The 13,252-nt window shown below is 37.9% G+C and overlaps 1 protein-coding gene across 1 annotated transcript in view; it reads left to right on the top strand.

Annotated features, from left to right (window-relative positions):
• Positions 1-13,252, top strand: part of LOC124140501 (titin-like) — a 461,816-nt gene that overhangs the window by 220,213 nt on the left and 228,351 nt on the right. The window contains exons 110-121 of the mRNA XM_048381766.1: positions 2,458-2,736; positions 6,034-6,128; positions 6,520-6,760; positions 7,020-7,433; positions 7,934-8,053; positions 8,402-8,581; positions 9,646-9,743; positions 9,914-10,272; positions 10,776-10,960; positions 11,438-11,552; positions 11,816-11,988; positions 12,447-12,558. Of these exons, the coding sequence (XP_048237723.1) occupies positions 2,458-2,736; positions 6,034-6,128; positions 6,520-6,760; positions 7,020-7,433; positions 7,934-8,053; positions 8,402-8,581; positions 9,646-9,743; positions 9,914-10,272; positions 10,776-10,960; positions 11,438-11,552; positions 11,816-11,988; positions 12,447-12,558 (2,371 nt within the window). The remainder of the gene's footprint in view (positions 1-2,457; positions 2,737-6,033; positions 6,129-6,519; positions 6,761-7,019; positions 7,434-7,933; positions 8,054-8,401; positions 8,582-9,645; positions 9,744-9,913; positions 10,273-10,775; positions 10,961-11,437; positions 11,553-11,815; positions 11,989-12,446; positions 12,559-13,252) is intronic.

The raw sequence follows: 13,252 nt of genomic DNA, 5'->3' as shown, positions 1-13,252 counted from the left end.
AATTACTTGTTTTTAGGATTTCTTGGTCAATATGCAGGAAGAGAAAATGTTTTAAATTAAAATGTAATGTGTTAACATTATTTTTCTGAAAACACTTTAAATATAAAGGTTAAATTACAAGCAGACTACACTATACATAAACTTATTTTTATTCAAAAATCTTTTAATATTTTTTTCGATGTTAAAATATTTAAGGTAGTTTCATCAATAAACACAGAAATAAATTGGTCTGTCCTTGTCTGATAAAAAATAGTAAATATAATTGTGTTCTTTACAAAATAAAACTATGATAGCAATGTCAACCATCCCGTGACTCAGATATTAACCCTTTCACAGACCAACCCAGTCATATCTTATTGATTAATTGCACACTTAACCTTCGATCAGGAAGAAATTCCAGGTTATCTATAAATCTCATCGGGAAAGAATGTCATTTTCTACTTTCATGACTGAGCTTAGTGTCAGTGTGTTAATTAGCATCACTGAATATGAAACCCAAAGGGTTAAATGCCATCTGGTCGGCTTGATAAAAAACATCCCATCAGAGAGTAATTGACAGATCTCAAGGGTGTGTTCACAAACCAATCATTAAATACCTATTGATAAAGATACAAGCCTTTTAACCCCAATGTGCAAACTGACAAATACATCTGACACAAATATCTGGTGTTATTGTGAGGTATTCATGTAGTTTGTCCATGGTTTCTTGTTAACCCTTCATACATCATTAACCCTTTATATCCTTGATATAGCTGCCTATAACCTTCATTATCACTGTTCCACTTGGATAATATTACCTTGGGGTGCAGCCAAAGGTGGATAGCCTTGGTTATCAGCATACCTTTAGCTACACTCCTAACTCACAGACAGGCATGCTTTTTATAACCACTCTCTATTCAGGATCAGTGACTTAATGTTTTGAAGAAAATACCCAGAAGAATATTAGGAATGCGATTTGTACTGTACAGCCTTTAGCCTCCATTGATAAGGATTTATAAACACTTAATGTACTTATTATTGTGGAAAGATATGATAATGATTGAGCAATTCTTTATGCCTTAATTTGAATGTGATATGTACTGTACAACCTTTAGCCACCATTGATAAGGATTAATAAACAATGAATGTACTTACTTTTTCAGAAGGATAAGATAATGATTTAGAAATTCGATATGCCTTAATTTTTATGTCATTTGGCTTTTGTATATATACTACCCCAGTTGAAATTATAGACAACCTAACATCACTTTTTTCACAAATTTGATCTTAATATTTTTTGTGCAGATGGTATATAATATTTTGGATAAAATATAATTATGACAAAATCCTTCCATTGAGGAAAGTATGACATTTTGACATATCTTTGAATAGGCTTCATGTGAAATTTAAGTTTAGGAAACTAATTAATTAATAACAATTTGGAAATACAAGTTTTGAAACAAGAATGTTTCGAAATGGCCTGTGATGATTTTTAGGATGAATATGGTATTTCGTTGTTTTCCATTTTCCAAATGGCATAACAAAGAACCTGAATTAATCCTTTATGAGAATTGATCTGGTGAAAATTTGTATGAAATTTCTGAAAAAGATGTCGCTAACGATTTTCAAGCAGGTACTGCAAATATACCAAGGCAAGAGAAAAACGTATAAATAGAGAAACGATTGTAATCCAATTTTGAATACAAGCTGTGAAATCTCCTACCAAATATTTACAAAGAATAAACATCTTCTACCTGTTTGAAATTCTTCTTCATCACTTACCTGTAACATCTCCAGTGAAGGAATGTTTGTCACTGAATGCGCTGACCTTGACCCCAAACTTCCATTTTAAATATTTGCATTGATCTCATCATCAGAAAGAGAGAAAGTGATAGTAACCTTTCAGCAATGACAGGGCAGCTTTCTTATTAAGTGGCAAGGTTAACTGAAAACTTAAAAGAGATTTGACGACACACTTGATATGATTTAAGGAAAATTGCAGTGTCATGTATTGTTACGAGCATTTGTATTCACATATTCAACTCGCTGTCATGCCTTCACAATAACAATCCTCATAATATCATCCCCTTCACATATGCTCACCTCCATAATAAATCCAGACCAGTTTATGTCTCTCTTTTTATAGCATTTATTATTTGGAAAGGATGTTTTAGCCTGTTTTTGCAGTGATCAAAGTCTTTTTGAAATGGATATTTCAAAAACATACCATTTATAAAATATATGTAATGAACAAATGATTATAAAATAATGAAAATAAGGTCTTGTTCAAATTAGTTCAAATTCATGAAATATGGTAAAGAAACTGAAAAACTGGTTTGGTATGAAATAAATCACATCACCACTTCTGGCACTGTCCTGAATTAATGTTCTTGTTATCCATTTCTGAATTGACTGAAAAACGTTATAAATATTGGTAAAAATTGAAATACAGGATTTCTTTATCATTAACCCTTGCAGTACCAGCCCACATAATTATGGCGCCATCTGCAGTTGAGGTAACAACAGGGGAGACAATCCATATTCCCTGTAGTTTTGAAGGTATCCCTACCCCTTCAATCAGATGGTCGGTCAACGGCCGACCATTGGCTGTTGATGACCGGCTTCAAGTAGCGTCAACACCCAGAAGTGCAACCTTGACCATTTCGCTTCCAACGACCTTTGACACAGCGGTATATACATTGACCGTTGAGAATGAGGCTGGATCGGACCGAGCTGATATTGACGTACTAGTCCAGTGTAAGATGACATGAGATGTTATAAAATAATAGATCATAGGAATATTGCTAAAAAACATATCTGAAACAAGCTAATTAAGGTATCCATAATAATATCATATACCATTTTTCATTATGCATGCTGTTTGGCTTGAATTAGAGTGTGCATGTTTGAGTATATTGTTGTATAGTGTTTAATAACTTAATTCTTTTATTAGTTTTTTTCCATATTTTTATGATACACATATAATATTTAATATCTGTAGATTTATTCTTGTTGGAAATGCCGGGTTAGAATTTGTCCGCTGTAACATGTGCTGGTTGTAAGAGGTGCCTGCCCTGATATTGCTGGAATATTGTTAAAAGCAGCGTAAAACCTCATTCACTTGTAACAGGTGACTAAATGATCAAGTGGTCAGACTCGACGTGGTTGATGCATGTCGTTGTACCCTGACTGTGTGGATCGATGCTCATACTATCAATCACTTGATTGTCGTGTCCAAACTTGATTATTTACAGCGTGTCGTCACATAGCTATTGTATTGCTGAGTGGGGTATTCAACAACGAATAAACAAATCTTGTTAAATTAGGATCTCTTAACAAAATGAATGATTTATAAGTATGACTGTTGAGTGAGTGGAAGTCTTGTCAGTAAGTATGCAGCGTAGAGGATCATATGGTTTGAATGAGACATTTCAAAAGAGTTAACAACGGGAAAGTTCAACTCTAATGTTAAGCAGCAGTGCATTCTGCAGTATGTCCACAGAAATTTAATTCAATAAGCACCCTAATACTTACATAGTGGCTGAACAACAGCTAACGCAAGCAATGTTACACCACATAGACACACTGACATAACAGGTTTAGCGAGACACATACACAATCCCTTCTAGAAAAACTGAATACTTGCGTCGGTGTGTTCACAATGTATGTAGTTCATGTATTCTCTGAAAGGCATGCCATTTAGGGGTGGTATCATAAATTAAACACATATTTATAAAGAATCAGCTTAACATTATGTCAATAGGTCAGGTCACACCAAATTGAAACTTTGTTCTTCCAATCTTTATCCAATTTTAATAAATGACATTTATTACTCTCAATGGCTGAAAAGATACAATATTTTCTCTTCATCACACACACACTAGTGTAATGCAAATGATAAGATATTACTGAATTTATATTTTGTAACAGTTTTCTTTTTTAATTTTCTTTTTTTAAATAGTTTAATAGCCAACAATAAAGTTTATATTCCACATTCCCCATTTTTGGGGCTGCTAAATTTGTGCAAGATCGTACTTGAGAACCAAAGAACAAATTATTATTTTGTTGTGTCCTTACTGATAACAAATAAAGAAGCTGATATTAAAATCAGTTTGTAATCCACCAGTTGCCTGTGTACAACCTATGTAGCAAGTATTACTTACTTAGCAGAAACTGGCCTGTATTCTCTGAATGTTAACGGGAGCACTACGGTGTAACACAATGGTGTTGTAAACTCCCTGAACTAGTCATGGCCAAAGTATGACCATTAATCATCTGCTGAAAGCAATCAGGACAAAATCACCTGTCACCAATAGACAAGAATTCCCTTTCACCACTGACAAAAACATAGCCATAAATGTGTTCAGTTTCCAGTGAAATCATAATCACATTTCCTCCAGTCAGGTCGACATTGTTATATTTATGTAAACTAAAATGTCACTTTTTACAAGTTGATATTGATTAAACCGCTCAATCTAGAGGTATGTCTTCAAATAGATATATCCCAAAATGTTTTTTACCTCTGACCTGATCTTGTAAGCAAATATGTTGAGTGTTGATCCAATGGCAATAAAACAAGCAAATGTGGTCTCTTAGTGGTGATAACGACTGACAGGTTGATAAGATAAAATTGGCAGACATTCAATCTGTCGATCTCACTCCCCACCTGTCAATCGGGGTTGGACAGACCTGTCAATATTCTATCGTATGTTACTTCTGTGGAGGTCATGTCAGGGTTTGATTTCTCACACGTGCTGAATTGTGGATCTTTTTAATAGGTTCAGTTGAGTTGAAACAGGTGGACATGAGATTAATTAATGAAGAATGGTAACTAGATCTATGACAAGGCCATGCTTGGCCAGGCTCAAGCGGTATAGACATAGGTGTGGGACAAATTGGTTCATGTATAAATCTCTGTTCCTGGAGCGCAGGTGTCTGTGAGGTTGTGTATTGGTGGCGACACAAATAACGACAAGACTTTGGATATGAATGATGTATTTTGAAGTGGGAGATTATCAGCGTCATCCAAGAACAGAGATTCAAGTCAGATTCTTAAAAATGTATGGATATATTTTCTGATCTAAAACAGGAACAGATCTATTGGCAGCATTGACTTATGCATGCTCCTAAAATGAACACATTCAAAATATTGAAATAATTGAACATGTAATAACAAAATTATTTTCAAAAATTGGATGCTGGATTATACAAGATCTGTTGAACAAGAGGAGGCTCTCACCAGGATTGTGATTTTTGACAGAGGTTCCTGGAAGAATAAGTGCAAAATTCAGTATGAGTTCTTCAGATGGCCAAGTGTACCAGTTAAGGAATTATATTTCACACATAACCACCAGTATTTTCTGGATGTGGTGATGCTGTAGACCTGTGTCATGTGAGGTGTGTTGAGGAGGTGGAATGGCCCCCAGCGTTACGGCCATCACTCTGTGTGGTAATGTAAGGATCAAGGAAATATATCTGCACTATTACAGTAAACATGGTAAGTCAGCACTGTGCTGTCCTACATAGAGTCTGTGGGTGGGCGTGGTGAATACAATTTTAAAATAGTATCCCTACTGTGTTAATAGGTTGCCAGAAATAGGTTTATGATATTTTCTTTGGTATGTAAATAGGATTTGTTGAACTAATCCCCTTCACAGTTTGAGAGAATATAAATCACAAATGGTTTGAATTTTGAGAATGAAAGGAAAGAATGAAAATCGCAAGAAATGAATGAATGAAAGTCTGAATGAATGAATGAATGAATGAATGAAATGTGAAATTAATGATTAAGGAAAGAATGAATGAATGACTATATGGAAATATTTTGACCTAGTGTATTCTAAACATATTTCATACTTATGGCAAGGTAAGATATTTTGTAGCTTATATTTTCTTGCTTGGGCAATTACCAATTTGCTTCTTTCAATACATTTTATCATGTAGTTTATAGAATCTGTATAGTTTTTTTAATTTTTCTGAGTAAAAATGTTCAAATATAATGTCAAGCAACCAGTAGATTTGAATGTTCATGACAGTGTTACTGTTGTCCTTCAGCTGTGGAGGAAGTCATTGAACCAGAGGAAGATAAACTGGAGGAAGTGCCAGCAGGCCGGGCACCTGAGTTTGTCCTTACCATCAAGACTGAGACTGTGAGTGTTCCTTATATCCCTATTATGATGTTCACATGGCTGGTTAGGCAAGTGGTTACAGCATTGAGTTGCCATGACAAAGATCTGGGTTTGACTCCCCACATGGGCACAATGTGTAAAGTCTTTTGGGGGCCCATTGTATGATATGGCTAAGATATTGTAATAAGTTGGTTAAATATAAAAACTCGAGAAAGCTGCCTTCTGATTGGCTAATGTCGATTTCTTGTCAGTCATTTCATTGGTCGGTCAAAATTCACGAAAGGTGATTCTGACGTGACCCATTATAGGATGTCCTCAGATCTTTGCTTAGCGGTAGCAAAATCTAAGATCTGATTTTAATGAGATTGTTTTGATGATTATGTGCACTGCATCGTCGTTACTCATGGTGCAGGTTGAGGAGGGGGAGACAGCCGAGTTCACCTGCCAGGTGGTTGGAGAGCCAACGCCAGAGATCCAGTTCTTCTACAACACCAAGGAGCTGCAGGATGAAGGCCGCTACATGATCTTTGAGGAAGATGGTCTCCATCATCTTGAAGTCTATGAGATCCTTCCAGAAGATGAAGGAAAATATGTCGTCAAGGCAACCAATCCATTCGGTCAAGCAGAATGCTCAGCTGAATTGGTTGTCAAACGTAAGTATCAAACAGTATTTTGATTAATTAAAATAAATCACCAATGATTTGTTGGTTATACTTATCTCGGCACAAATCCAAACAAATTGGCACCAATGATCCTGAAAATTCTGAAATGAGTTGATTGATGAATAATTTGGTAATGTTGGTATTTATGGTACAATTTCCTTATCAAAACATAGATTTTAGGACTGGTTTTTAGTGTTCAAAGTGTTTAGGATATTGACGAATAAATAATAACTAAAATGTTCTTTATCAGCCAAACCTGTTGAGGAACCCAAGGAGCAGGAACCTGTTGTTGAGGAAGAGATTCCTCAGGAGGAAGTTCCTGTTGTCGAGGAGATCCCACAGGTGGAAGAAGTGGTTGTCGAAGAAGCACCAAAGATGGTTGCTCCCAAGTTCATCATCCAGATCGAGACTGTGGAGACAAAGATCGGAGAGACTGCCAAGTTCACCTGCAAGGCAACTGGTATTCCATCTCCTGAACTCATCTGGTACAAGAATGACAAGGAGATCACAAAGACGGACAAAGACTTCAAGATTGACTACGCCGAGGACAACGAGACTTCCCTGATCATTGTCAGTGTTCAGCCAGACCATGATGACACTTACACCTGCGAGGCCACGAACCCTGCTGGCTCAGACAAGACCAAGGCTGAGCTGTTTGTTGAAGGTAGAGTTCAAGTTGTTCTAACAAACTTAATTCAGTTCATTCAAAATCCGCTTTGTTTATCCATCCAGGATTTTAAGAACAGATATTTTAGAATATGTTTTGTTTCACACATGGTATTAAGAATAAAGTCTCACTCTAGAATGGACCCGATCTGGTGCTCAAGATTGGGGGATAAAACAAGGACTGGTGGGTTCAGAGTCAGTATTCTGAGTGGGGCATCCATGGTAAGCTGCGACATGGTATCTCAGTTGGCTGGAACTATAAAACTGGCATAAGTTCAGACTACAAGCAGCCACATACTGATGTGTATGTGCATGTCTATATGAGTGAAATAATCTTGAACGAGACTTCATAATCTTTTTGGCCTCAACTTGCTTAGAATGGAAATGAACTTATTATTTGTGGTTCTTTGTTCAATGTATTTTAAGCACAGGGACTGATGGTGGTGATATTAATGGTGGTGACACATGATGACCAGTGAACCTTTTTTTTGTCTTCAGAAGAGCCAGAGGAGAAACTCTCTCCACCTGAGTTCATCAAGGTTCCAGAAAATGTCACAGTTCGCGAACATGACCAGGCCAAGTTCATTGTCAAGGCCATTGGAATGCCCAAGCCGACAGGTAAAACTGAACAATTGTGTTTCAGTGATAAGTCATGTTGTGATAATGAAAGCACTATAATGGCTTTGTGTGAGTGTACTGTAAGAACATGCAACATATGTTTTTAGATGCCATGCAATCCTTATGAGAATTATGATTGTTTTTTTAAAAAAAGGAAACTAATGAAAGGATGTGAATAATACTGATAAAAGTAGAGACTTTGTTATCATATATAATGACATTGGCAATGAATAAGTTAGTGAGAGTGTGACGTGTTGTGTGTGTGACGTGTTGTGTGTGTGACGTGTGTGTGACATGTGTGTGACGTCTGTGTGATGTGTGTGTGACATGTATGCATTGCGTATTCAGTCACCTGGAAGCGGGACAACAAGGAACTGGATGACAAGGAGCTGTTCCACTTTGAGAAGTACGAGGACACCTACTGCTTCGAGATCAAGGACACAGAACTCAACGATGCAGACACCTACACCTGCCATGCTGTCAACTCTGAGGGTGAAGCCACGGCTGACATACCCCTCATTGTCAATGGTAAGACATTACAGATGATTGTACTTGTGTATCAACCAATCAGAGTGTAAACCAATCGCTCAAATCTTTACTGATGTTTCTGACATGTAAATGCTGCAGTTAAAGTATAAATCCAACAAATATGGAATCGGCAAGACAAAACTATTAACAAAAACAAGTCACTGATGCCTTGTGCATGTCATAAAATACTACACAACTTTTGATAGGGATATTCAAAGTTCTAGGTGGCTATATTGAATGTGACTTAATCTTTTGGAGATGACATCATACGTGTATAGTATTGCCTAGACTAACATTTAGTCTCTGAAATCTTATATTACACAATATCCTTCTTGACTCTAAAAATAAAAAAACATTTCCCTATGCTGATTTCATATAGAGCTAGCTAGAGCTGGCTAGACTTGTTTTTGTATGCGTTTCCAGATTCTTATTTGTTCATAAAATAAGTATTGCCATGCATACAGTGATTTAAAAAATGCCAGTCTTCCATCAGGACCCACAGACTTTAAAAGCCGCTGGCCCTGACTAAATTCTACAGGCCCTCATTTAATAAACTGCAGCTCATTTTGAAAAATAAATTGTCATGTAAACCTACTGCAGGCCATACAAATTTGATTCTATGGGCCAGACACAAGATGTACCTGACACAGGCCAAAATGGTGGCACTTAGTCAAGACGATCAGATCGATAATCAAGATTGTAATAAAACGGGTCTTAATTGGCAAAGAACATCAAATCACTTGAGCAGCTTGATAAGAAAACTTGAAAGGATTTGGAAAATACCTGATGGCGGGTTGGAAGTACACATGTTTTACAAATCCGGCAAGTGACCCAAATATGCATGGCAGTTGACAAACTGGAAGTCGATGTTTTTACTCGGTTTTGACTGGACCTTGCATAGACTCGTAAGTCATGCATAATTCCAACCTAGTTCGGCAAGGGTGGAAACTGAACTTTTTTAGTCAGTTAACTCCCTTGCCTCAGGAAGATGCACTTTGTCCTCTGTGACGTGTTATAGTTCTGATAAGGTCACAAGATTATCTAAACCATGTCTTTTGTTTCAGAAATTAAACGTGATGAGAGACTCTCAGAGTCCCCGCTCCTGCTGAAGACAAAGGAAGAGACTAAACCTCCTGTCTTCATCGAAACAATTGAGGACACTGTGAGTTGTTTGTCCTTTACATTGCAGTAGTTCCATCATTAATTGTAATCTTTCATTTTGTATTGTGGTTGAAACTCATTTTGAAATTTGACATTTGTTACAACTGTAAAGATTTCCATTAATGATGAGTACATTTGGACATATATAATTTCTTGTTTCTTTTCATACAGACCATCATGGAAACAAAGACCTTGACTCTTGTTGCCAAGGTTACTGGACTACCCCGCCCAGAGGTAGAATGGTTCAGAAACAACAAACCAGTCACTATGCTCCCCAACCATCGGCCAGTCTATGAAGACGAAACATGCACTTTGAAGGTTGTCAAGGTAACCATGGACCAGGCCGGAGAGTACAAGTGTGTTGCCACCAACAGTGCTGGCACTGCAGACTGTACTGCCAACATCACCATTGAAGGAGTGATGGAGGCGCCAGAGATCACACGTGAACTGCCAAACAGGGAGGTCCGCGAGGGTCGTCCTGTCAAACTGGACTGTGCTGTGAAAGGAATTCCAGAGCCAGAAGTCACATGGTAGGCATGAAGTTGAGGCTTAGTTGGAAAGTGATGAGTATCTGATTTACAGCCAATTCTCGTTTCTATTAATTCCTTGGTAGCCCTGCAAGCATCTATCAAAACTTATTTGCAATGTAAATAATTGTACCAACTGATTAAAATGAAGAGTTTTGAGTCTTGATTCAGCCATAAATTTGATACCTGAATTTGTTTATCATTCATAATGATCTGATATAAATCGTATACATTTAGGGCCAGTTGGGTATCTTGGCGGTTAAAGTGCTTGCTTGTTTTGCCGAAGATCTGGGTTAGATTCCCCACATGGGTCTATTTGCTGTGTTCTTAGCTGTGATATTGCTTCAATATTGCTTATATAAAACCTTCTTTACTCATTCTTATACACATTGGATGATTCCTGAATGACTGGTTCTGTGTTCAAATGTTGGTTTCAAGATCTATGTGATCCAGCTAATAAATACATTTTCACCATCCTGTACATCCTGCACACAATGTGTCTTCAGGTTTATCAACGATGAGAAGATCGAGCCTGGTGTTAGGTTCCATACCGACCAGCGCAAGATGTACACAGACACCCAGCATACTCTCAGCATTGAGCCTACCGAGGTGGAGGATGCTGGCACCATCAGCGTCGTCGCCACCAACAAAGCTGGAGAAGCCAAGACTGAGGGCACACTCACTGTTGAAGGTCAGTAAGGGGGATAACTCTGTGAAAAAACTTGTTATTGCAAATGGACATCACATATCCTCAAGAGTGTATTGCTGTGTAAGTAACTTGGCTTGGTCAAAGTACCACTTCTAGCAAGTTGGATTGAAGTCAATCAGAAACAATTGTGTCGTCTTGTTTAGTTTCTCCCGACATGGGTACAATGTGTGAAACCCATTTCTAGGGTCCCCCACCGTGATATTGCTGGAATATTGCTAAAAGCGGTGTAAAACCATACTCACTCACTCACTCACTTGTTTAGTTTCAGTTTTACAGATGACACTTGTTACAATGTAAACACTTGAACTGAAACTTTGCTGCAGGTTGTTGAGTGTAGTCCTCAGGAATGTAAGTTTGTGTGACATGTGTTTAAAGCACCTCCCTGTAATACTTTTCTGACAACTTTATAGAGATTTGTGTAAGTTTGTGTTTGATAATAACCGTTGCTTGCCTTTACAGAGAAGAAAGAGGGTCCCAAGTTCATCAAGAAGCTGGAGACATACGAGATTCTGGAACATGAGGAACTCCGTATGGAAGTGGTCGTGTCCGGCAAACCTAAACCCACAATCACATGGTGAGTGAGATGCCTCATATTTGATACAGATGTCGTGGTCCTCTGCTTTCTTGCTAAAATTCATGGGCTTGGACGGATGAAGATTTTTCTAGAATACGAAATGTGCCATAACCTTGACCTTCAGTCATGAGAGCCATAATTGTTGTAACTGGAATTCTGTTTAAAGCTGAGATAAACCCAACTCGCTGTTTGCATCCCCACACAACACGAGTCTGAACCGACATCATGTATGTTAACTATGTGTGCTGTTTTCCCCCTTGTAGGCTGAAGGGAGACAAAGAGCTTGTGGAGTCTGAGGACATCAAGTTTGAGGTGAAAGATCAGACCCACACAGTGGTCCTCAAGAACGTCAAGATTGAAGATGCTGGACTCTACACTGCTCGTGCTCAGAACCCAGCTGGACAGATATCATGCAATGGACGCCTCAAGGTCACACGTAAGTGGGAATACTTTTATTTTGTCGGTAGTTAAAGCGTTCATTCATCTCACTGAAGCCACAGGTTCAGTTCCACACCTGGATACAATGTGTAGAGCCCATGACTAAACGATGAGTCGTGGAACAATGACATTTTAAAATTGATTTGTAAACAATAGTTCATTGCTTTCACATTTGGTCAGATTGCAATAATCCATTGCTTTCACATTTGGTCAGATTACAATAATCCATTACTTTCTTATTTGGTCAAATTACAATAATCCATTGCTTTCACATTTGGTCAAATTACAATAATCCATTGCTTTCACATTTGGTCAAATTACAATAATCCATTGCTTTCACATTTGGTCAAATTACTCCTGGAAATACTACTGGTAAACGTCAGTATATTCATATTCTTGTGAGATGTTACTTCCAGCATGATTGCTTACAAGTAAATATTACTGTTCTTCCTACAGCTGTCAAGAAGCCAGACATTACCAGGAAGCTCTCAGATGCCCTGGTCCCAGTTTCTGGCCCTGCCAAGTTCGAGTGCCAGGTCAAGGGTGTGCCTCAACCTGATGTGGAATGGTGTGTACACATATCTCAATATTAGTTGTAAAATATCAGAAAAAAAATATTGATGCCTTTTCTTTGATGCCTGATCACAATTACTGAAACACTACTAAAAGAATGGTAATGAAGTCTTCCTCTCCAGTCCATTTCTTAGTGGCAAGACCGCCTCCAAGGTCTAGGGGTAGAGCGTCTGCCCGGGGAGCGGAAGGTCCGGGGTTCATACCGAATCATACCAAAAGATGTTATAAGATTGTACTTGTTGTTACCCTGTCTGGCACTCGGCATTAAGGGGCTAAAACAAGGACTGGTCGGCTCGGAGTCAGTATACTGTGTCTGAGTGGGGTATTCATGTTAAACTGTGGCATGGTATCTCAGTGAGCTGGCACTATAAATTGGCATCAGTCTGGACTAGTACAAGCAGCCACACAAACACACTTAGTACAAGTGCAATAATCTTGGACGCGACGTTAAACCCCATTTCACCTCACCTCTAAGTGGCAATCAGGGTGGTTGGGTAGTGGTTGATCTGTTCACTCATCAGTCTGAAAACCCAGATTCGTTATGAGGAGACCATTTTTCAAAGTTTCATACAATGGTATTACTGGAATATTGCTAAAAGTGACGTAAAACCATACTCATTCACTCATACTTTAAGTGATAATCAACAAGATGTTTTTCACTGTTATTTATGGCTCATGACATTTTCCCT

This window comes from Haliotis rufescens, unplaced genomic scaffold (assembly GCF_023055435.1).
Source record: "Haliotis rufescens isolate VD_foot unplaced genomic scaffold, xgHalRufe1.0.p SCAF_4, whole genome shotgun sequence".
Lineage (NCBI taxonomy): Eukaryota > Metazoa > Mollusca > Gastropoda > Lepetellida > Haliotidae > Haliotis > Haliotis rufescens.
The sequence above is the reverse complement of the archived record's forward strand: the minus strand, read 5'-3'. Positions and strand labels throughout refer to the sequence as shown.